The sequence below is a fragment of the Tinamus guttatus genome, unplaced genomic scaffold (assembly GCF_059628265.1).
Source record: "Tinamus guttatus ecotype Peru unplaced genomic scaffold, ASM5962826v1 Tinamus_guttatus_pri_ptg000026l, whole genome shotgun sequence".
NCBI classification, from domain to species: Eukaryota; Metazoa; Chordata; class Aves; order Tinamiformes; family Tinamidae; genus Tinamus; species Tinamus guttatus.
Window position 1 is genome coordinate 2,673,250 of NW_028288560.1, and position 25,069 is coordinate 2,698,318.

At 46.9% G+C, this 25,069-nt stretch overlaps 2 protein-coding genes and 1 long non-coding RNA gene across 3 annotated transcripts in view; 1 reads left to right on the forward strand and 2 right to left on the reverse strand.

Annotated features, from left to right (window-relative positions):
• Window positions 1–25,069, forward strand: part of LOC148596214 (E3 ubiquitin-protein ligase PHF7-like) — a gene marked incomplete at its 5' end in the record, with an annotated part of 499,504 nt that overhangs the window by 466,931 nt on the left and 7,504 nt on the right. The window lies entirely within an intron of this gene.
• Window positions 1–25,069, reverse strand: part of NT5DC2 (5'-nucleotidase domain containing 2) — a 27,326-nt gene continuing 2,257 nt past the window's right edge. Inside the window, exons 2-14 of the mRNA XM_088527533.1 lie at window positions 21,288–21,472; window positions 20,653–20,727; window positions 18,788–18,843; window positions 16,943–17,036; window positions 12,882–13,010; window positions 9,683–9,743; window positions 8,912–9,014; window positions 8,291–8,392; window positions 5,327–5,408; window positions 2,365–2,451; window positions 1,357–1,497; window positions 1,054–1,118; window positions 1–368 (exon numbers count right to left, since the gene is read on the reverse strand). Coding sequence (XP_088383659.1) covers window positions 107–368; window positions 1,054–1,118; window positions 1,357–1,497; window positions 2,365–2,451; window positions 5,327–5,408; window positions 8,291–8,392; window positions 8,912–9,014; window positions 9,683–9,743; window positions 12,882–13,010; window positions 16,943–17,036; window positions 18,788–18,843; window positions 20,653–20,727; window positions 21,288–21,472 — 1,442 coding nt within the window. The 3' untranslated portion in view covers window positions 1–106. The remainder of the gene's footprint in view (window positions 369–1,053; window positions 1,119–1,356; window positions 1,498–2,364; window positions 2,452–5,326; window positions 5,409–8,290; window positions 8,393–8,911; window positions 9,015–9,682; window positions 9,744–12,881; window positions 13,011–16,942; window positions 17,037–18,787; window positions 18,844–20,652; window positions 20,728–21,287; window positions 21,473–25,069) is intronic.
• LOC148596216 (uncharacterized) lies at window positions 13,924–15,151 on the reverse strand. Its single transcript, XR_015913540.1, has 2 exons — window positions 14,943–15,151; window positions 13,924–14,003 (listed from the first exon to the last, which is right to left on the reverse strand). It is a non-coding gene; the product is annotated as an uncharacterized LOC148596216 (long non-coding RNA).

The window sequence follows — 25,069 nt, forward strand, 5'->3', positions numbered from 1 at the left end:
TAAGTGTGAAACACCCTTTAGTGGTAGACAGAGAGGAGCTGCCAGTGGAGCAGCCCAGCTCCACATACAAACTCTCACCATGCTGTCACCCAGAGTACCTGGCCCCTCACCGAATATGCACCATCTCCTCCAGGAAAGGGGTTTTCATGCAGCCTGTGCAGAGCTGATCCATCCAGAGAGGAGCTTCGTGCTGCAGAGGGGTGCGGCGGGGGTAGAAGGTGAAGTTCACGTCATAGTTCAGCAGGCAGCTGATGGAGGCCATGTAGATATCAGAGAACCGCACCAGCCGTCGAGAGAAGTACGTGGGGTTGTGGAAGGTGCGGAAGATGCTTCCGAACTGGGGGTTGAACAGGTTCTTTGTCAGCGACCTGAGAAGAGAGTTGGTGCTCTGCTCACAGGGGGCATTCCCCACGCTTGATGCCTGCTCAGTACGACCCACTGCTCGCTCGGGCTGTAGCACCTTCCTGCACAGCACCAGGCACTCCTTGGCCTTGCAGGCTCAAGGGGGGCTCCCTCATGACATACTGCTCATCCAGACCAAGGCAGCAGGACAGCGGCCTCAGCGCCCGCAGCCCAGAACCTTTTGGGCTGCACAGGAGTCGAGTCAACTCGAATTAGCACTTCCTACATTTCCACCCCACCGAGAAACACATAGTCAGATATCACTGCAGGCACCCTCCCATCCAGGCTGCTGAGCCACGAGCCCATGACAAGTGCATGCAGGTTTTCACCATGCTCCTTGTTAACACACATGTTAAGAGTCAGAGAAGCACTTGCCAGGAGTACTGCTGCAGGGGCTGGCCCTGCAGACACCCCACCAACCCCTCCAGCACAAGCTGACACCACCTCCCCTCACCCAGCCTGCATCTGACCCATGCAACTCCCCAGCCTGGAGCTGCACTGCTGCTTCCATCCACGGACATGGAGCACCAAGGAAGACCACATGCCCACAGCTGCAGCACCACTTTCCTCAAAGCACAGATTGCCAATCAGATCCAGGACAGACCTGGACATCCCAAGAGACCTCACCAGCCAGGAGGGCAATGTAGTCACCTAATCTCCTGACGCTCCTTCATCCACTCCAGCAATACCTGCTTTGACTCTGCGTCTTGATACATCTGCAAAGACAACAGCAGAACATGCATCTTATCAGTCCTGCAAACCACATCTCTGTTCCCCCCAGCCCCGCTTTAACTTGTGACCCCACATACCCACAGCCCTGTCTCCACTCGAGGAACATGAGATGCTCTTTGAGAACACAAGCAACATGGTACATGCTCTTATCCACAGGCTGAGCTCAGTTGGCAGCCTCAGAACAGGCACACTGCCCACCCGGCTCCGCCAGGACCCTCTTACCTGCATTCTCTCCAGCAGGCCCGTCAGAGCCTGCTGCCAGGTCAGGGAGTGCATGTACTGCTCCGTGTTTATGATGCGAATTTCCGTCTCCAGCTCAGGGACGATGGCTCCAGTCCTCCAGCCGTGACGCAACATGAGGTCCTGGAGGTCGGGGTGAGAAAACAACCACGAGTTCAATGTAAGGACTCCAGGCCAAGCACCACTGAATTTCCTAGAAGAGTGGTCTGTTCACATTACAGATTCTCAGGGGACAGGGATGCTAACGGCACATCCACGGTCAGGCTGATTACATCTACCTCACAGCCACTGGGATCACCAACCAAAAATGACCCTTGCCTTGGGATCCACAAACTACTCAAGTTCACAACCAGCAGCTGTGCTCCATGTGCAGAAAGTTCTTCTCCACTGCCTGCCTCCACACGGCTGCAGAATGAGGATGCACAATGGGGATGCACTGCGTGCGTCCCTAAAAGGGGCAGCCTGCAGAGCACCACACACAGCATACCAGAAACCCAAGCCCTCAGGACAGGTCCCCTTTCACATTACAGCACAGCCACAACACCCAGAGGAAGCTGGTACCCAGCTACATCCTCTCCTCAGCCCTCTATGAAACTGAGGAGAACCACAGTGCTGCCTCACTCATACTCGTACTCCCTCCCAAACCATCGTGCACTGCTTCTCCCCACCTGGCAGGGCTAGCAAGCTGCCCTCCATCCCTGTTGGCGCCCTGCTCTATCTTCTGCCCTTTAGCTTTTCTCACAAAAGCTCCTTCCCTTCAGACAGTCTGGGATGATCCAGGCTTTCCAGGCCAGTAGGGAGGTCACAGGACAGATGTGCAGAAATCTGTTGACATGCACCATTACAATGCCCCCTCTGTGAGTAACTGTCTAAAAGCCCCAGCCCTGACAGAGGCTCCCAAGTCCTTGTGATGCACCATGGTGCACAAGACCGACAGCCCCGCTGGGCTCGTGCGGAGGCAGCACAGAGAGCAGAGATGTTGTTACTTACCGCGAGGTCGCTGTAGAGATGGTCGCCAAAGTAGAGCACTTTGGACCCGCGCCAACCAGTGAGCCTCAGAAAATCAAAGAGATTGCCCTGTAAGTAAAGGGGGCACAGACAGGAATGTGGTTACTGGAAAAGCTTCTCTGTTCTCACTGGCTAATCCTGGGCTCGTCCTGGGCAGCCCCCTCAGCGGCGCTGCCGGGACTTCGCTGCCGTTCTGCATGCGAACGTGCCCCCTTGGGGGATGGCAACCTGCTCACTCCTCCGCCACTCAAACCCACGTGTTTATCCTTCCCACTTTCTTCCCGTGGGATGGCTCCCCTGTGCATGCCACAGCCTTCCTCAGTCATGCAGAGTCTGCAGAAAATAAAAACTCCTGCAACCCCAATAAACATGTCATGGGGAAGGAGTTCTGTGCTCTATGGCACAGCAAGACAAGGGTGGGGGGGCTACATGAACTAAAAGGAAAACAAAAGGAGACACTTTACAGCCCCAAAAATGAAAGACACCTTGATCAGGAAAGTCTGAGCAATAAAGAAAGTAGCCCAGGTGAAGCTGCTGGACTAGATGACAATGTTTTCACCTCACGGGACGCATCAGAGACAGGACGAGGACCATCACGCAAGGCCTTCTGACTTAACAGTGCTTAGGGCTGCTCTCATGTCACTGACTACCACCCCAACCCAAAAGATTAAGAACACTCACATTCACAGGAATTCACACAATTCACAGGAATTGCTCAGCCAAGCCAAAAAAAAAAAAAAAAAAGGCAGCCTGGGCAGATTCACAGCTAAGTAAACCAAACCCAACCCCAGAGCACCCAGCTACAGCACAGCAAAATAGCAGCTTGCAGGGCTTTCCAAAATCCATCTGCCTACACAGGAGGCTTCAGGGACCCCCCTTCCACTGTCCACACAGATTTTCCACATGAGTCACAATGGAAACTAGGGAAGTAAAACGCTCTTTCAAAGCTGGCAGATGGGACTGTGCCAGCACAAGTAATTGATATAAACCTGCAAACCACTGGACAGCAATCTGTCCAGCCAGCTCACTGCTTCCTTCAGTGCCAGGGAAGATCTAGCCCCCGCATCCAACAGCACTGACCCTGCAGCCATCTCACAAACCAGCCAGGCAATAGCCTTGATACAGTGAGAGGAATGTGGTTGTGGGCAACAACTGGAGAGGAACTCAAAACACCACTCATCCCTCCTCCTTCCCTCATCTACCCCATTCCCTGGTATGGGACGTATTTGTTTGGGCAGCCTGCAGCCGCAAGATGTAGGTGGTCAAGAACAAGATTTAATTCAGCCCTGAGCTATTAAACCTGATGGCTGCGGGGCACCTTCTCCACCGAGGGAGCTGCTGACCCATGGGTCATGTTTGCCCATGGAGGGGATGCTTTGTACGATCTCCGCTCATATGTTCCCAGCTCCCAACCCTTGGCAGAGAAGGGGACATGAGTAAAGTGCTCTGACTGACCCACTGGACAGGCCAGAGTGTTCCCAGCAGTGCTACCCAAGGACACGACCTACTGTTCTACCACAGGTCAGGTCCCAGCTATTTGATCATGACCTCGTTAACAATTTCCTCCCATGAGATCCCACAGCTCACATACCAAGAACAAACTGTCCTAAATCAAGAGACGGATGTTCTCGGCACACAGACCAGCTGAAAGGAGAACACAGAATCATAGAATCATTACGGTTGGAAAAGACCATTAAGATCATGGAGTCCAACTATTAAACCCATTACCACCATGTCTGCTAAGCCATGTCCCTCAGCACCTTGTCTACACGTTTCTTGAACACTGCCAGGGACGGTGACTCCATCACTTTCCTGGGCAGCCTGTTCCCATGCTTGAGTACTCTTTCAGTGTATAAACTCTTCCTAATGTCTAACCTGAACTTCCCTTGGTGCAACCTGAAGACTATCAGTCCTGAAGCAGCAAGCTGACCAGAGTAACAGCCCATCCTTCAGACATGATTCTCTTCCAGGAAGGGGAGAGAGATCGGTCCCAGGTTTTTTTTATCCTCATTACTCTTGTTTCTTCATTCCTTCCTCCACAAGCCCATCCTGAATGAGGTCTCTCCTAGCTTACAAAGACCATTCCTTTCTAAAAACGTTAAGCAGACTGTGTTATTGACAACCCTTGCCTGTGCAAAAACCTCTATCTTTACAGAAAGAGGCAGTAAAAGAGTTCAGGACAACTACACAAGAGCATGAAGCCAGGCAGCTTTGTTAGCCCCTGCCACCTCTTCCTACCTTACAGAGGACAGTTTGAAGCAAAAGACCTTTTCATACCCATATTTCAGAGCACTCTGCCTTCTTGCCCTCAAACACACACAGATCTGGCTGCCAGTCCAGGACTGTGGTTTCAGGTCTGGGGATGTCAGGAATGCTGAGGGAAACATGCAGCTGTTGCCTAACCTGGGCAAGGTCAAAACACAGCTCCTCGGGTCACTAGTTTACTGTACACTGGAGCAGATGGCAGCCACTGGGCCCAATCACCGGACACAGCCCTTGGCAGGACTTTCTGATACACAGAAAGATCCTTTACCCTAAGGCTGACATCCCAGCAGAAGCTGAAGGGTTTTCTAGAGACACACAAATCCTTCAGCTTCACAGCACGCCAAGAGACACGCTGCAAATATTTGTGGGACACAGTGTCATGCAGGCCCTACATGAACTCTCTGCACATGAACAGAGGGCATCTCCTCTTCCCACTGGTCAGCAAGGTAATCTTTTAAGGACTTTATTTTTCACTTTCCATACACCAATGTCAAACATCTAAAAGTGATCTGCAGTAAAAGAAATAATGTTCTCCCACTCTTTTTTTTTGTTTTTTTTTTGTCTTGTTTTGCTTTTTATTTTCTCCAGGCTTTTCCAATGACTCCTAAAACATGCATCTCATGAGTACCACCATTTCAGACTCTTGCTACATATGCCTTATGCACTCAGGTCACTTTACCTCTTTGTAGATCTTTCCTTTCTCCAACTGGTTTATTTTGTCCCACTGCAGTGAGCCTTTATCATCCAGTTTTCTAAAAGGTCTGAAAAAAAAAAGAGGGGGTAATGTTAACTTGTTTTGGCAATCATTACAGCAGCTGCAACACTCAAATCAGAAAAACTGTTCATCTGTGTAACAGCTCATAATAAAAGTGTTATGTGAGAGGTGACCTTCTTCTGCACTTTGTTCTCAGGGAAAGAGAAAGGCAGAGGGAGAAAAAAATATTTTCAAAACGCTTCCATTGATGGTAACCATTTCATGACAATAATCTTACATCTAACATCTCTTCTTGCTTTTCAGATAGCAGGTTAAAAAGAAATGCTGTGTCCAAGATGGTTTTGCCATGAAATACTTTCCCTGCTGTTTCAGTCTGGCTACTGCCCAGCACTACAGAGATTGTGGGATGTCTTAATAAGACAGAGCAGTCTGCAGAGCAGATGGGAGACTCCATGCTGATCTTAACAGCTGACCCCTGCCGTTCTTGGGGTTTGCCTTGTTACCTTCCACTTGGTCAGAAGAAAAAGTGATGCTTAAGATATTTGATCTCCATATAAGTTTATGCTGGATGGGAGCATTGCTTCCTTGTGGGACAACACGTCCAAGACTAAAAGCCGTTCCTGCAGCAGGAGAAATACTGTAGGATCCTGAGCTGCCAAAGGACAGAGGGAACTCTGCCTTTCCCACCAGCTCTGCAACCTACCAGTCTAGCCATGAGACCTCCTAGACCATGAGCAGTCTCCTATGCACATCTGCATCCTCCCTCAGGAAAAGCACTCCACAGTTCACTACATCTACCAGTGTGCACTAGGTTTGTCCCTCACCTGGGATCCAAGTGTCCTGTCATGCCACATGTGTGGACTTTAGGTACCATGCAGTCGTAAGGTTTTATCTCCTACAGAGTTGGTGCATCGTAACTCTAGGCCACATGTTAAGACATTTCTCCTCACACCTCATGCAGAAAATCTTAACCACGTTCCACTGGACCTTAACAGCAATCTCCTCGGCTGGCAGGACAAGCCACAAGGCTCCCTGTAACACACACTGCATCCTTTCTTCCTGCTTTGCAGCACACCCATTTCTCAGACTTGGGGTTCCCCCAAGATCAGGAAAGTTTCTTCTTTTTGATATTTCTCAGGCCGAAGTGAAACCCCTTTACACTGCAGTGCAGGTAGCAGCAAGGAAGCAAACATCTGAGACGGCAAGGGGAGCCCTGGGGTGAGGAACACGCTGGGGCATGGTCTACTGCAAAGAGAACCGCTGGCAAACTAGCCCCTTACAGAACTCTACTTTTCCCATAAGTGATTTCAATATCTTTTATCTGCAATAGTATAGTCATTTTACATACGCTGGCTACCTATCCCATCTGCGATGTCCTTGTCAAATTTCAGTCACAAAACAGCAACTGTCCCCACAGCAACACGCTGCTCCATATCTTGTGCTATCTAGGCGTCCTCCTTGGTGACCTCCTCTCCCTTTCCACACCTTGCTCACCAGCAGGGAATGAAGAACAAGTACCCTGCAGCCCAGCAGGAAAATCCATCTCTGCAGCATCCAGGTTTTGGCTGACCACACAGCTGAGAAATAACAACAGCAGTGAGAAAGAGCTTATATCCCCCATCTATGATTTTGAGGGTCAGCAGTGCCTACCAAGAAGGTGACTGTTGGACAATATTCCAAACATCTTCCCACTTCCACTCTGCTCACCGAAATAGAATAAATTGTATTTACTGTAAGGGTGCACCCCTAGCACTCTCATACAGTTAAGTGCACTGTAATTGCTCACAAAAACACAGCTGAATAAAGTGCTATCTGATTTTTCTCCCACTCGACTTTGGTCACTAATGCCTATAATTGTGTCAGAGCAAATTATTTTTTTCCTTGTCAGTGAACACAGATATGTGACAGTTTCCACAACAGCTCAGATAATGAACAGTTAGACAAACTACATACTGTGCCTTGCTTTGACTTCGCTTTCTGAGAAAATCCACAGCATTATAACCAATATTATCTGCCCTTCCCTGTGTAACAATCACTGTTAGGCCACAGATGCAAAAGCAGTCTAAAATTCTGGACCACTGACACACACATACAGTGCACACAGGCCAGTCCTAGGAGCAGAGCAATTGTTACTTATGCCTAAAATGGACCAGATGTTTCTTTTCCAGAAACAGACAGAGTAAGTCTTCTCATAGCCTTATCTTAATCATGCTAGCAGCCTTGAGGGTGGAAGAAAATACACAAAGGATTCCGCAAGAACAGAATACAATAATTCCTGGTCAGTTATCATTTGAAGTAACAAAGCAGACAAATCCCCAAATCAACAGTCCAAAGGACAGAGCAAAGACAACAGCTTGCCTGTGAGCTAGTCCCTTGGCAACTCCTAACTTACCACAAAACTCCACCACTATGTACAAAAGCTTCCAAAGCTGCTAATTACAAGACAGCATATGTACAGTAACTAAATATATATATTTTTTTCCCTGAAAAAGGGAAAGGACAGGAAAAGGAAAGATTCTGGCATACTCTCAAGACCTATTGCCAAGAAACAGTCAGCTCTCATACATACCATTCTGCTCCTCTGGCCTTCTCTATTTTCCTTCTGAAGATTTAAGTACATAATTAATACCCCTAAAAATCTAAGTTGAGCCCAGGCCATGACAAAACGGTTGAGGCTAGAGATGGCCAATTTTAGAAACATGCTTTCTGCTTGGCACCACCTGTGTTATTCCCAGACTAGTAGGTTTGTCTTGGCCTAGATATCTCCTCAGAGACTATCTGAGACAGGGCTGGATTCACTGTGGCGCTAGATTATGCTTAGGAAAACACTACTTTTCAGAAAGTTAGAAGAAACCATTTAATCCAGGAGAAGGAGTCTAAAACTTGAGGCCCATTTGCAGCAATGCATTACCACCACGGGACACGCACTTCCGACGATCAGTGAAGAAGTTGGGCTTGTCAGCTTGCACAATGACCATGTCGAATAAGTCCCGCCAGTTCTTGCCAACCATGTGTTTCATTCCTTTGTCCCTACAGGCAAAGGAAGCAGAAAAGTTAACAGATCCACAGCAATCTCTTTCAAAGTGCTTGATAAACCACTGCATCTCCACAACAGTCAGCCTAAAAAGATTCTCAATATCTCAATAATGAAGAGAGCACAGAGATTTCTGAATGTTGCAAAGGTGACTGATCACATAGAGGATTAATGCGGCACTCTGACCATTTCAAGCTGTCCCTCCCTTTCTCCTGCTGCATGGGAAGTCCAGAGCAGTCTGTACTCCTGTGACACAGCACAAGCTACTGGAGGCAATTCAAAGTGGTGGCCCAGCAATGCTGCGGCCAGCCACAGCCTCGTAGCTTCCTCAACAGCTGGAGACATTGAGGTAACAAGAGCTGTGGGGCTCACTCTAGACCACAGCCAGTTCCCAGAAAGCAGTTCCTGCCACAGGAACCTCTAGCACACAACTTTCAAACACTCCTGTGAGAGACTGCACTGCAATGTGCTTGTTGTGCTATGGAGACCCATCAGTGCACGTTAGCAATACTCACACAAAGCTAAAAGGACTGTTTGTAATGAGGAAGAGTTTCTTGTTGTGGTTCACCAGTCGGTTTAGGACAGCATAAATTTCATCCCCATGCAGAATATACTTTTCTGTATTGGAACAAAACAGACATCACTGATCAAGAAATTTTGGCAGAGGTCATGACACCATTACATTAAAACTAAATCCAACCTAAGCACCTACACTAATAGGAGTGCAAAACCCTGGGGGACCAGCTACATGCCATTCCCACCAGTCCATCTAACATAGATTGGTAGTGAACCACCATGGTGACAAAATGCCCTTCCTCATCCCATTCATCTAGAGGGAAGAGAAAGACTAGGGAACAGAAAAGGCTGGCAAGAAAGAGGGTTGATACTCAAATGTCAGCATGGACAGGCACAGTCACTTGAGGCATTATTGCTACTAGGAGCTCTCTCGCCTTGGAATGACCAAGAAACCTTCCCAACTGATGTCTCATTATGCCATGGATACCACCCCTCACTTGCAAACAGAAGGAAAAAGCAGCACAAGCAACAAGGTAATTGATTCCTCCATTAAAAAAGATCTTCCACCAGAACCTAAATTTAATTTGGTTGTAAATGCCAGTCTACCCCTTGGCTGTCTTTAGGAAAGACACAACCAAGTATTTCATTAATGTCTTTGTCCTCCTGGCTCCTGTGATGAGTGCAGAGCTTATATAGCCATCTTATGTAGATTCAACACAGTACAGCAAGACATACAAATGGATTTGGCACCAGAGCTCCATTTAACTCACCTAGATCTTTTTCAATCCATTTGTACATCACTCCTTTCACATGGACATCTTTAATGGCATCCTAAAAAAGGTAGGAAAAAAAGTTTCAGTTTTACATACAGCATTCCTGCTTCCCAGCATGTACAACTGCTTCAGTCACGGAGGAGCATACAGTAACGGCATCCCCTCTTCTTGGTGAAGAAAGAGGAGTCACAATAACACCAAGCAGTGCACCCTGAACAGCAAGGTTCATCACCATGCCAAAAAGAACACCACAGTGGTTATATCAGTTTAGGTAGGGCAGTAAAAGGAGAGGAAAAAACCTCAAAACTTGGCCAAGCAAGAACAGTTTCTCTCCTGCAAACCAGGATATGTCAACACATTGCTGTCACAGCAATCAAGAACAACTCCAACACTGGTTATTGCCACAAAACCTTGGTGACTCAGCCTGTGAATGATTTTCTTCCTCTCTAAGCTTGGGAGAGCCCTACCAAAGGGGACCCGAGGAACGGGAGCGCGGCCGAGATGAGGGGCAGCGGAGGAGCGTGCGCCCACGACGCCCGCGCAGCTCCCGCGAGCCACAAGGTCCCGCTGGGAGTGCTGGCCACAAAAGCACTGCCCACTTCCCCAGCAGGAAGCAGGATGAAACAGAATATTGTCAGCGGCATCCAACAGCCTCCACCTTCCAACCCAGAGGCGAAGATCCAAAGCACCATTGGAGATACCCAAGGAAGATGCTTCACAAGTTTCCATCTAAAGGGTTACGTCAGATACAAAAACCCATTCCCAGAGCAGAAACCCACTTTGCAGTGTTTACACATACTTTAGGGCTACTGTTTTCATTCACAACAGCTTAGACAGAATTACAAAGGCTGCCTTTCCCCAGGATAATTAAATCACTTTTACATTAGGTGTGCTCCAAGAAAAGCCTCTTTTTCCAAGCAGATCCAGACCTTCACCACTGCACACAATGCAGCAGTGACATCTGCACATCGTGCAGCACAGTAACCCAGTCTTACTGCAGTGGTGACAGTTGTGGTGGGAAATCATGGTCCCCTTGGAATCATCTCCTTCCAAGTTGAGAGAAAAGCATGGGGGACAACAAAGGAGGAGACACCTTTTCAAAACACTGATTTAGGAGTCTATTCCCTCCACTGGGATTTGAAGGAGGAAGACGCAGAGGTCACAGCTCATTCACTGAGAGAATTCTGTACTGGGCTAAGTGACCAAACAAAAAACAAAAGCACTATCAAGAAAACAACCTCATTTTGACCAGCATTGGCACTATAAACAAGAAATGCTTTTGATTTGTGACAAAATTACCTTTGCAGAGCAGAAGGAGATTTTAGTGTGCTCCTTCCCTTAAAAAAGAAGGAAAAAAAAAAAAAAACAGGAAACGGGAAGGGGAAGAACTGTAACTTGCCTGTAGGTACAGTCTTGATAGCCTGGGGCCGTACCAAACAAGGCTCAGAAACTTCCCCAAAGAAAGGCAGGGTAAACTTCCTCTGAAACGTGAAGCTGCCAAACTGGAGCAGCAGGATGACACAGCCTGCACGTCTGCTTCATCTGCCCTGCTGCCTCGGGGCTGCACTCTTGTCTCAGGGCAGCACCCAGCACCCGGGCTGCTCTCAAACACCCAGCATTGCAATCAGGATTACTACTGACACCCACAGCATTGCGTACAGCCCTGACTCACCCTTTGGGAGCCTGTGCTGTAACAGCAGCCTGGCGTACGCGAGTCCTCCAGGGAGCCCTGCCTATAGGCACAGGGGGAGCTCTGTGCTCGCATCCACAAACCATTTCTCTGTGCTTGCTCTGCTGTTCTGGGAAGGCACTGCAAAGGGCTGAGTTTGTAAAAGTTATCATTACCCTCATCACACAGAAAAAGGAAGATAAAAGTGCAGGACACTCTCCCGTCACTCCTCCAATATGGATTTCAAGCACTGGCATGGATTTTCAGTCATCCTTCATGTCTCTGCTTACCTCACTCACTCCTCAAGAATAACCACATTCCTCAGCAAAGGAGGCAAAGACAAATGCCAGGATTAGCACTCAAGAGACTGAGGACTTGAGGATACTGCTCACCTTGTACTAAGCACACATTTGGCAAGGGTCACCAGCCACTTGTTCTCAAGACTGCAACTAGGCACAAGACCACTTTGATCTCAAAAGAAAGGTCAGAAACCACACTTGACACAAGACCTTTGAAGTCAGCCGTATCTCCTCATCACGTTTTCCTCTAACCCAAAAGAAAATAAGCTACAACCACCAAAACCCTAGAAACATGTTGGGGCCTTGGAGGAAACCAGCTTTTATCAGGCACTCACAGAAGGCCGAAACCCAAGCTCTGACCTTTGGCTGCAGCCAAGCTGACTAGGTAAATCCTTATCACCAGAAAGGCAGCATTCACGTAACAACTTTTCTGTCACAGGATGACTGGACTGTGTCCGTACAGGCCTCTACTGGAGGATGACCATTGAATTTCCATCCTGCACAGACCAAAACCACCTGCCCATGGAGAAAGGGCTGGCATATCCTTTGCTGCCAGGAAAGATGTATCAACTGTCAACAAATTCAGGGCAATCTTGAGTACTTCCTTCTTGCCTATAACATTAATTGAGAAGTAAAACAGCTCCCCCAACAGTGCTGATAATCCAGTAGTTCAAATACCTGAAGTATAGCTGGAAGGCACAATTAGCCTTGGAGTAACTGCCTCTTGAGAGCCAGAGTCATGCACAGGAAAACATCCCAAAAGCATCGAACTACTTTCCAAACACAAGTTGGAGTGAATTCCCAGAGCGGGCAAGGGGAAGTACTTGACTACAGTCACTGCAGAAAGCAAACTGCTTGGTTCCTGGTCAGTGCATGGCCATGCAGGAAAGCAGAGAGCTTGGAAGCCTGCAGAACCGGAAAACATTAACGCAAGCTTTGTGGCACACTTCCTGGGGAAGGATCTTCAAGATAACTGCCCAGACCCTCCTGCAAGAGGAATGTGTAGCAAACACCAACTTTGCAGTACGGACAGTGACCCAACATGCACTCAAAATGGAGCTTTGAATATTCCCTGGTGATGATCTATTCAAATGAGGCACAACTTTATTATATCAGACTATTCACAGTCAGCACCTTGCACTGAGATACTACAGAGCTCACCTGCGCTAACAAGCTGAAGAGCTCACAAATTTAATGTGAGCTATGGGGTGGTTGACATTTTACTCACAGATATATCCTTGTAAAGATGGACCTGGTCAAACTCAATGCCGTGAGTTATGAAGTAATCGATGACTGAAGACAGCAGTGTCATTTCAGGAAGAGAAAAAATGTCCATAAATTGCTTAAGTGAAGGACCCTGGAAAGCAAAATACAAAGATGCATTAAACCAAAAATACTGTGAAACAACCAGCCCGCATCACCCAAAACCAACATATTCCAGGCTAATAAAAAGAACAAAGCTAGTGTGGGAAGCCCCAGCTACTCAGCAGCTGCCGCTCTCCTCTCTGCCAAGTACTAACCCAATGCATTAACGCTTCTTGACAAGACAGAGGCGTCTCCTTCACCAAAATCATTAAACTAATCCAGCGTTACTAACACCATGTGGCAGGGATGGAGGGAGCAAGGAGTCAGGCCTAGAACGCTAACCCCTACTCCAAGTCCATGCTCTGATTTCCACCTGGCCTCCTGCCATAACTGTAGGGTGCCAAAAGATAACGCTCCACTACAGAAGAGGCTATGCCCCTTGCTGGAGATGTCCATCGTTCACCCATGCAAGTCTGTGACTTTGGAGGCACTGCCATCAAAGCTGCTCTATCCATATTCCAGGGAGGTTTCACAGAGCAAGGCAAGAATTTCTCCAACAAGCAGTTTACCAACAGCAGTCTGCCTGACACTGGACCACTATTAAAAGAGAGGGCAAATGCCAAAGAAGAAGCAGAGCGTGGGTGAGAAAGTGTGTGTGTGTGTGTGTGTGTGTGTGTGTGTGTGTGTGTGAGAGAGGGTTCAATCCACTTCAGAACTAGCTAGCAATCGAGTGGAAATGCACAACTTAAACTGTGGCCAAGTAATAACTCAGGTTCCATCAGGCAAGGCTGCAGCTCTCCATTCATATTCTAGTTTTAGTGCCTATGAATTACAAACCTTTCAGCAGATCGGCAGCCAAGTTTGGCTCCAGAGTGCCCACCCGATTTATATACATATATATTTATAAAAAAAAGCTAGTTTATTCAGTAGGTACTACCTGTCTACAGGACTATGGTGTGTCTTGCTGGAGAACTGAAGTTGAAATCAATCATTTTATCTTTCAGCGTTCAAGTCCCGGATCAGCCAAGGGAACAGTTATTAAAACCTGGTACATGAAAAGCAATTTGGGAAATACTCAGACCTCTTGAAGAATCTGGAGCACCCCCAACAACCCAGTCATGCCAGGCCTGTGCCCATGAGCTTTGAGCAATGGCCTTGGCAATCCATGACTGACTGTCAAAAAATTGCAGCTCTCTAGGATAACATTGGAATATCAGAGGTGTTTAATATAACTATATGAAAAAATGGACACGAAGGCAGCATCCAGAAAGTCACAGAAAGTACATATGGTTGAGCTGACAGGGCCTGCACTGCCTGATGTTGAGTATTTGCCACTGCAGCATCAGGGTGTAATGATGGGAACATCTTGCGTTCAGTCTGGTCTTGTGAGGACAGAAGAGACAAGCACTCTCTTGGTAGCACTACTCAAACATAATATAGGGGCAGCACAAGGTAAGAAAGAAGATGTAAAAGGACAAAGGAATAACAAACAACATTTTGCCTGCAGCCTTTTCCCCAAAAATGCTGCTATCAGAGGGGATGTTGGTGTCTGGAGAATTATCCAGCAGCAAAGGACAACTTGACTTACAGAAGAAAGGAATACAAGGAATGCACACGCCCTGGTTTGGGCCATGTATAGTGTGCTGCTTAGCCATAGTTGCTGAATCCTTTCACTAGTCTTGTCTATTGTGATGCATGATTGCTAGGGGAAGCTCTTCTTTCATTAGAAAATGCAAAACTTCCAGAAAACAGCTAACTATTTTTCTGCCATCCCTGCTCAGGGATTCTGAGAAGAGAGCAAGAGGCACAGAAGGCAGCTCCCGCTGAAATCACACAAATCAGAATGAAAACCAGGCTCGCAGACTTCAAAAGAACACCACATACAGTTTTTCCACAACACCCACAATTATCTGCCTTCTACAGGTCAACACTAGTCACACAGGACTAACTGCACAGTCTAACCCTAGGCAAGATCTGCGCTTACGTTCTGCAGGTGTTTCGATGCCAGTAGCAGTCCACACATTCCTGCCAAGAAAGGATCAAGAAAAGCCTTAGGGGAGAACATTTACACACCACTACATCAGTCCTACGTGTTTTGTGCCATGTTGCCTGGAACGACTTGCTTGGCAGACCCTCCTGTTACCCACACAGTGGCAGCAAGATCAGCACTCCATCTAACAAGGGCCAAAATCCTTGCAGCACTCAGCAACTGCACACACCAACAACCAGCCTAAATTCAGTGCTTTCCCACTGTGTGTCTGTGCCACAGACTGAGCAGGCACTGCTGGGTTCTAGTGTCTGGGCATGTTTACTGGCTCTTTCTCTCTGGGAACCATCTATTTGCCCATGGAGTTCATTAGGCTTTTACAAATATGTCCTCCCTCTCAAAGAATAAACTGCTACCCCTACTTCCCTAGCCAAATGTTATATGGAATTTTTCAATATCCAGGGTTATTTTGAAATTATTAAGGACAGACAACTGATCCAGGAAGGATGTGGATGGGCTTCAGTAGGTACTATTTTGCTCTGTATAATGGCCTATTCATAATACCATTCTCTAGAGAGCAGACAACTTGCACACAAAAGGCTGTGGAAATACAATACTCTTCCATTTTCCTTTTGCAACTACTTTTATCTTGCAAGCTGCAGTGCCAAATCAGCCCCTTGAGGCATGACAAAACTCCCTCCCATCCTTACACAGGGAGAGTCAACAAATGAGATCCTGAAATAAGGATTCAGAGAGACGCTCCAATCAGCAGGATGTGGAACAAGAGTTAGGGCAGGATATTTTCCTGATGTTAAACTCACTCAACTACAAGTGCTTACTGGCTCCTTCACGGTCTCCTCCAATAGATAACAGGCAACTCCTTTTGGAATTACCATTTGTCATAGTGTAGTCTTGTATGACTGTGTCAGGTACTTACTACAAGCCAGAAGAAAACACCTGAGGTAACTGCTATAGCACCTATAAAGAAGCACAGAAAGGCACCTTGGCACAAGGTCCCGCAAAAAGCCACAAATCAGAGCAGATTTCTTGTTTTCATTTATGAAAAGAAATGTAAAATTATCCCATGCTCCCTAGGAATAGGAAGAGCAGCACAGCAGGGGCCAAACAAGTGCAGTTTACATACAGATAACAAATTCTAAACAGAAATATCCCAAGTTGCAAGCAAGACATTGGTGTATCCAGGAGGCAGCTGGCCATATTAATTGTTCCCAAGAAAAAGACAAAATTCAAAAGCAACCTTGTTGGGGACTTTACCCCGCCAAGTCAAAGGGCATCAGCAGAGGAAACCTGCCATCCTGTTTCCAGCTACTATTAAGGCAACTAAACTTACAAAGGACAAGAAAGCAAGCAACTCCAGGGGGACAGGGATGCAAATACCCTGCTTGCCCACACATCATGCTAAACATGTGAGGAAGAAAAATCTCTAACTTCCCCCAGTCCAGGAGACCAAATGACTTCTACTTCTCCAGCCCTTTACCATGACAGTAACACTTCTGCCTCAGAGAAAGTACTAATGGATCCCAATCCCACACAGTGAGGACTGTGAGGAAGATTATTTTCATAAAGGGAAAAAAACAGCAAAAAAAAAGAAAAAAAGCACAAGGAGAGAAAGGTGATGCAAGCACCCTGTGTGCACGCGCACACACACACACCCTCCTCCACAACACCCTGCAGGCACCAGAGCTGCCAGCTTAGCAGCTAGATTTGGCAAAGGAGCAAGCAGGGGACATCTCCCTGTCAGGCTGCAGAGTCACTCAGCTCTAGGCCAATGGCCCTGTTGTTCAGGAGCGCTTCAGCGACAGCTTTCACATGCTAAACTGCTAAATAACCTCTGGGGCAAATTCCCACTAAAACAAAACACAGTGGCAGTTCACTAGGTGCTACGAGGGAAGTCATTTACATGCTCAGGCAGTTCACTTTGTTCTCCTAGCTGGTGAAGGAAATGCTGCATAATAGCATTAAAGGGGTTACATTACCTTGCCATAGAAGTCACTCATCTGGTACAGGGGAATGTGCTGAGTACCACCATACAGTTCGATTACCTCTTCATCAGGCACTGGTTTGAGCCCTCTAGACACAAAAATAGGATATGAATAATCACCAGACCACACAGAGCTACAAATTGCAGAGGAAGAGCAGATGGAATGAACAGGACCCTTTCTAAAACTGAGAGCAAGAGAGCCTGATTCAGCGCTATCGCTCTAGAGGTTCACATCAAATCTCCTCCAAGATATTTTTCAGATACTTTGTTTGCTCCTTCGAGTTAATTGAGGGGCTTTATCTACATTCCTGCACAGAGGTTTCCCTCTGCAGCTATCAGTCTCTCAACAGGACTGTTCCCCAAACAGGCCCCATGATGAGATTCTGGTGGTACGGGTAGCTACAGTTTTGGAAAGGTTGCTTCCACAAGTTACAATAATATGAAATGCAAAGGTGTAGGGAAAAAAGCTGCCTAACTTCTCAAGACTGTTCATATATTAACAAATTATTTTCCTTCCTATTCAGTTTTCCTAAGCAAGAGAAATCCTTTGCTTAAGGAGCATTCAACACGGATCACCGTTTTTGTGTAAAAAAAAGTAACCAGGGTATGGCTGCAAGCTACAGCATTCATGAAACTGGGTCTGTTAACAGCTGCCCGTTTTCCCTCTTGCATAATATTTTGATGTAGCAAGCTGTTTACTCAATCAGTCAGCACCTTTCCCTTTCTCCCTAGTTATTCTATCGAGGTACAGACTCCGAGAAGTTGCTTGGGTTTTGCCTGAAAGCAAAGGGCACTTCAGGAAAAGGATCCTTCAGGAAAATCACTTAAAAAGGAAACTTAAAAAAAAAAAAAAAAAGTTTAAGTGAAGTTTCCCTAAAAATCTCTTCATGAAGCTGCACTGGAATATGTGGCAGTACCAGAGAATCATAAAAAAAACAGCACACAAATAAGCCAATTCCCTCTGATTATGAAACTCCCTTTTTAATATTCTTAGGGTGTTTACTGTAGCTGAAGCTTAGCAGCAAAGAATTCAAGGAAAATAAACTTGTTTTCATACTCAGAAAATACAAGACAGTATTATTTTGGGAGCTTTGCTACAGATCTGTATGAATCAGCAGTTTTTGTGCACCAAGTCCACACCACATGGGCAGGGTGCTCTCCCACTGCCCAGTCTCTCAGCGTTTTGGACACAGTCTATGGAAACATTCCCTTTGCTCTGCACTGTTTCAGCCAGTAATTCCAATCCACACCCAGTTCTGCTTGGAGAATAACAAAAGAGAAGAAAAATAGGGCAAGCTAGGTCTTAAACTAAGCCCAGCCTCTGGCATGTCATTACTTTATTGACACATCTGCACTGCTTTAGGCTTCTGCTCGCACATGGAGATCACTCTCCTCTTGGCTTCGTGACACAGCAGAGAGGACCATGGCTGGGACACGCTGTTGCCTTGGGAAGACAGGCCCATGTGCAGAACACGTTTGGAGGAGCTCTCTCCCAGTTCCATAGTTTGGAACCAGGCACATTAACCCAGGTATGCCACAGCTGCAGGTGTGACACCAAGCAGAGTACGTGACTGGATGTGTCCTCAACCATTACAAAGAGCTCCAGGTCTTTCCACCCACGCTTGGCTCAAAATGCTTGAGAAAAGTAAGTCTACAATTACAGGTAAGGCAAGCACTTGAAGCAAGTGGAAACAGGATAAGTCAGACAAGACTGCACTCTGCTTTTGGCTTTTTTTAATATATATATAATTACTATTTTAATCATGAGTCTGTATTTGAATTGAGTAGTCTACCTTTATGAATATGGGCATTTACAAAATGACTTTCAAAACTAACAGACCTATATGCTGTCCCCAGCTGGACATAATGGAAAGCATCGATCTTCATCAGAAGACTCTGTGAGGAGGGATAGAGAATTACTGTTAGGGCTGGGTGGGTTTACACTTAAACCTTATTTAAGATTCAAGTTCCAAACAAATTACATTTAGAAAATAAAACTCAACATAAATTTTACCCTTGAACCCCCAACTGCCTTTACACACATCTGTCAACACGGTTTTTATGAGGCCTTCTGGGAGGAAAAAAAAAAAAAAAAAAAAACACTATTTGCCATGACTTGAAAGATGCCCCCTGCCTGCTACACTCCAAAGCCTGTGGATAGGAATGTAATTGAAAGAGAAACAGACAGGACAATGCTTCTGTGACACAGACAATCTTCTGTTATCTCCCTTCGAAATGCACACACATTCCCAAGGAGTTTCTGTGTGCACAAGAGAGATCTATAGGTTGTCACATTTATCTTAAGCACAACTAAAGAGACAAGTTCTGGCTCTGAGCGCAGCTGTGCCTAGTCATTCCCTTACACAAGGGCCCTCCTCTCCCCAAAACACATTTATGCATAACAAGTTCTCCAGCACGCAGAGTGCAGCCTCACACCAAATCTGATACTGCTCTGCAAATCAAATGAGGACACAGCATCAAAATCATTTTTCACTTTCCTGCTACCTACCACAATGCAAGGGAGCAGATTCTACATTTTTGCATCCCTCTACCCTTTAAGTGCAGCCTGCTACACTGTGGGCAGGCTTCCCACCACTTTGTGAGGGGTGCGAGTAAATAACACCAGAAGATTTACTTGACAGGCAGTATCCAGTTTTTTACGTGCTTTGCAAAACCTGATCCTGAGAACAGCCGGTTCTCACCCTCTCCTCCCTCAAAGGGCACTTTGCTTGGCTACACTAGTCACCTTTGTGTTCCCCGATATATTAGCCAGAGATTTACACACAGATAGGAGCTTCAGTTTCTCAGAGATCAAATGATTTTGCAAAGCCAGAGGTCTACTCTCATGGACGGTGTGCTGCCTTGCTGCCACCTCAGCAAGGACAAACAGGGGAAATCTCTATAAAGTTTTTTCTCTGTCTTTCTACAGACTCTAGACTCTAGGCTAGAACTCTCCAGCCTGTACTGCCTGCTTCCCTGGATTTGCTCAAAGCTCCCCAGAATCAAGCTCCCCAGCCCCTGCCTGGCTGCAGCAGACACCACGACGTTCCTGGGCATTGAGCTTTCATGGAGTTGTTTCAGGGAACTGGAAAAGGGTTAAAGCAAACACTTGCACTTTGCTGGCCTGTGCTCCTAACTATGCATCTCAAGTAGCCTGGATCCTTTTCTAGGCGCTCCTATTCTTTGGAGGGGAGCACGGGGGAGGGAAGGGGGAGGGGGGAAGAAAGGAAAAAAAAATTCCTAAAGCATTCTTCTGACAAGGCATTTCTATCATTAGAGCAAGACATAATGCCTCTAGCAGCAAGTATGGAGTGTAAATATAGGATTGAGGTTTGTTTTTCTAATATCCCGAAAGACAGAAACTATCACACAAAGAAGATTGGTTTTCTTAGCTTGTGCAAGCTTCTTGGGTTTCTCAGTTGGTGCAAATAACTGTCTGACCTTAAAATTGGCACAGATGTTTAGCAGGGATCCTTGCTAAAGAGCCCCATTCTGCTTGAGGCTGTGAGAACACAACACACCGTAACCTTGGGAAGCTCATAAGCAAAACAGACCCACGCAATGAAAGATACGGGCACTAGGACCATGCATTTCACTGGCTGCTTTGTGATCAATATTTCCACAAGCAATGCTACCACGTTTCTACTAAAACACTTTCATATAAGGGCAGAGAAAGCCCAGGAGGCTGAACTTAGCACTGCTTACCTTTTGTACATCATAGTGAAGGCCCCGTATGGCAAAGCCTGGAATGTAGTCATACTTGGCAAGCCCTTCTGGATACTGGGGAGACACATAAGAACAACATCAGACATATGTGCTGTGCATCAATACAAATATTTTGCACAGGAAATCTGCTTAGGCCTGCAAGCTTTCTCACAGCACGCATGAACTGACCATGCAGAAGGACACAAAGGATCAGCTAAAAGCACCAGAGCAAAAGGGGAAATGCTTCCTCTCATGTGAGGGATGACAGGGAAAACATAACAGACTGCATAAGGCAGCGAGGAGACTTCTGGTAAGCTCCATTGAACACAGATATGTGGCAAAGCAATGGCACTGCAGAGACTCTCAGAAAGACAGGGCCAACAGAAAACACACAGAGCAGCCACCTTTTGCAAATAGGGTATTCGTAATAGGATATGATCCATAGCCTCATCCACATTAACCTCTGCATGTCTAGTCCCAAGGAGATTAATTCTGCATAGACAAAACTTCTGCAGGCAAAAATTGTGAAACCTGGAGCTTATCTCAATACAACAACTACCTGACACGTGCACGACGCTGCCTTTCACAAGCAAGGCACTGAGAGAGCTGTGAGACCGAGAGAAATTCTCGATTACCTTGAACTGCTCTATCAGGATGTCTCTGGCAGTGTTGAAAATCATGGAGTGCAGCACGTTGGAATACTGTGCCAGCGTGTAGTCGTAGTCAAAGCCGTAGATCTCGACGTCTCCCAGGCTGATCTCGTTGTTAGCGTAGATAGCCGCTGGATTGAGGAGGTTGCAGACTCCCGGGGGAAGGAGATCTGAAGGGGGCAGATGAGAGGTTAGAGGAGCTGAAGGGATCACCAAAGCATCAACTTTACACCCTGCATCTGGCGGCAGCTGGAAGCACCACGCGGCAGCAGCAGAGGAGGGTGGTGCTGATGGTGAAGCTGCTGCACTTAGGCAGCTCAAATACTCCTGCCCGGGAGAAAATGGGCTGGGAAGCCTCCAGCTGTGCTTGGTGACCCTGCTAACCATTTTAATTAAGCAAGACTGACATTTTGCAGAAGACAGAAAACAACATCCTCAGATCTCTGGCCTACATAAAACAGAGCAGACCAGGGATTTTAAATGGCCAAATTTCTAGCCTGCAGCAGCTCAGGCTGAAGTTGTGTTTAACAGGCTCACCTATGTGAAAGGCAGCTGTAACATCTCAGCAGAAAAACGTGACTGTCAAACATCAGAAAAACATAATCTCTCTTCAAATTTGAATGATATAACCAAGCTAATTCTCCTCTTAGAGGAATCCTGACTTCAAAACGGAAATTTAGCCTGGTTAAACTTAGCCTCTAACCAGAGGTTAGGCGCAGAATCGGCCAGACTTCACTGAGAAATCCTTTAGCTACAGTTTGGGCATTTGTTTTGCTTTTTTTTGTTTGCTTGTTTGTTTTTCCCCGGGCAGCCTAAAGCAAGCTTGTGTACAAAACCCCACAGTTTTGAAAAACACTAAGCCAGGCTTTTGGAGCACATCATGCTGATAGCAACAAGTTATCTGCTTTCCTCTGATAAACAGCTGTGGAAACAGCTTGGTCCTCACGTACAGTTGGTCAATTCGCAGAGAGGGTAGTGCTTAGGATGTCTCGGAATAGCACTTTGCTTGCTGGACTGCAGGGAAAACGAGAGTTAAATCCCCCAGCACCTGAACTACCTACATATCCTTTCCCAGAGCCCAGAGCTTTTGTTACAGCATGATAGGAAAGGCAGGAACAGATCCCCCCCTCAGGCCTTGTACTGGCTCCTGTAGCTCTTCCTTGCTATGAAATTGAGTTTCATATGAACTCAGGACAAAACGAGTATCACTAGAAAGCAAGAGCAGCTGTTCCCAATTTAGACGTGGGCTGGAGCTCTTACAGGACTTAATGTACAGAATTTGAGTACATGTTTTAGGTAGGAAAAAAACAAAAAGAGTACATCTGGGAAAGCTAATCCAAAGAGCTGACCAACGGAGCGTTCAGAAACGTTATTATGTATTATTTGTCAGGGGAGAGCAGCATTACAAAAACATATCCAAGCCTCTCTCCTAGTTTGCTTTCCTTTGGCCTCCAGACCAAGCAGAGGGAAACTGCAAGACCAGAAAGCAGTATTTTTAGGCAGGAGAACAGACTTGCTGCTACACAGCAAGAACAAGAGTCCTCTTTCAGTTGCTCTGCTGGTGGCAAATCTCCTGGAAGGGGCTATGAAGAGCAAACACGGTCAGAGAGGGAGCACCTTCCCCCAGGATTTTAAAAGATAGGAAGTGTAAAAGGATTCAGATGATTGCAACTCTCATCCTCTCACCAAAAACACTTTCTGTGCCCCAAACAAACAGCCCTCTGCTTCCTGTGCTCACCCCTGATGGCACCTCAGGAGGAGACCTATCTCTGGGCACACACCGTGCTTGGGATGGAGTAACTGCAGGGCACTAATTTTCTTCTTCGCAAGGAAGACAACACAGTCCTAATCACATCACAGTGTAAATCTGCAGTGTTTGCTTATCCCCATGAAAGCACAGGTTTTACCGCGGCAACTCCACCGCACAGAGAGGTGAAGCTTCTTCATCCTTCACCTTTTGCCATGAGGTTTGCAATAATGCATTTGGATAGCCCGACGGCAGGGCAAAACACCTGCATCACCTGCAACCTGTCTCTCCCACTTCGGGAGACACATCCAGACACCACAACATGCCGGCTGCAATTTCCTGCAAAAACACAATCTGCAAAAGCTGAGAGAAGCGGTACGATTGTGCCAGGAGGAAAGGGCTGCCTCAGCTGCAATCAGAGCCACGAGCAGCACCGCTGTAACACACACTGACCTAGGGAGTATATTTAGACTTGCTGGGTGAAGTCACACTCCTCCAGCAGCCTCCCGCCCAGCTAATTTTATCCCTCTGGGACATTCTGCCACAGACTTGCGTGGTGTGTCCCCTCTTACTGCACTAAAAGCTGCGCAAAGACGCACACTAAGAAAACACTATCACCACGGGCTCAACAGAACATGGTCCCAGTGGACCCTTCCGGGGTAGGTAGCTTCTGCTTTGCCAAGAAAAGAGAGAAAACTAAGCTAAAAGCTCACTTGTATTTTACAAAATAATGTTACTCTCCAATATGCTTTCCACCAGAATCCCAACTGGAAAGGGAGGCAGTATCATGCAGCTGGTGATTGCCCACGCAGCGCTTCGCCAAGAGGGAGCTGGAACGGTTACGTCTGAGGAAGGTTGGGGCAAGAGCTATTGCAGAAATACAACCCCCTGGAATCCGCACGTCTGCAATTTGCTCTGATCTGCAACTCTGCTGTTTTTTTAGGGAAGTGTCTGCATATCCATGCAGATACACAGCACTCAGCAATGTCCACCCGCCTCGTAATTATAATGCATGACGAAGGTCAACAAGGGAGCCAGACCACAAGTGAGCACCGCTTTTATGCCTGGACATCAGCGCAGGGTAACCACACAACATCTTCTGCTTCGTTTTGCAAGCGTGAATCACTGAGCAGCTGCTTCGGTTGGCATCTCCTCCCGACGGCACAAGCACCTCTTCCAGGAGACAACCCGCAATCGCTGCAGAGCGCGCTCGTTCCCAGCGCGGCTGCGGGATGGAAGCAAACGCAGGCAATTAAGGATGAATGAGCGTGGAGACTTCATGCTGCGGCATGGCCCTTTCCAAGCAGAAAAACAAGGCAGGCAGGGAGGTGCCACCCGCTTCCTCTGCTCTGCTGAGCTCCCCGGGGTCCTGGCCGCTCGCACAGGAAATGCTCCTTTGCTCTCAGATCCAGCATGCTGGTTAGGAACGATACATTAAAAAGGGAATTTATACACATCTCTATTCCCCCAGAGGTCTCACATAGCAGATATCCACACTGGCTTTTGTTCCGGACTAGCCTTCATTTACCAAAGAGGAAAAGAGCATTATTAAAAGGCACACAGCCACAATTCTCCATGATCTTCATAAATCAGTAAGTTCTTCTGTACACTCACTTTCAAAAGCCAAACAGTTTTCTTTAGGCTTTGTTTTAGTGTCACAGCAATGTCTACAGAGCATTTCAAGGAGCCAGAACAAACACCTCTACCGGGAGGAGAGGCTTTGCCTGGACAGATTGGAGTATAACGTAAAGATCATAAAACAACAGAGGAACGGTGTGAAAAGAACACTGAAAATACCTTTGGAGCCCCATCCTCAATTCAAACAGTTACACCTAAATATCTTGGGGTGTTTGCAAATACTTGCTTAGGATGAGGAAAACATCAGAATCAAAATAAGCTGGACTGCAGATGCCACCTTTCCGCTATGCTGGAATCCCCAGCAACGGCCACACGGACATGTCTTCTCCCAGCTGCACCCGATGTGACAGACGCGCTGCTGGATGGGGCCTGCAATGGGATT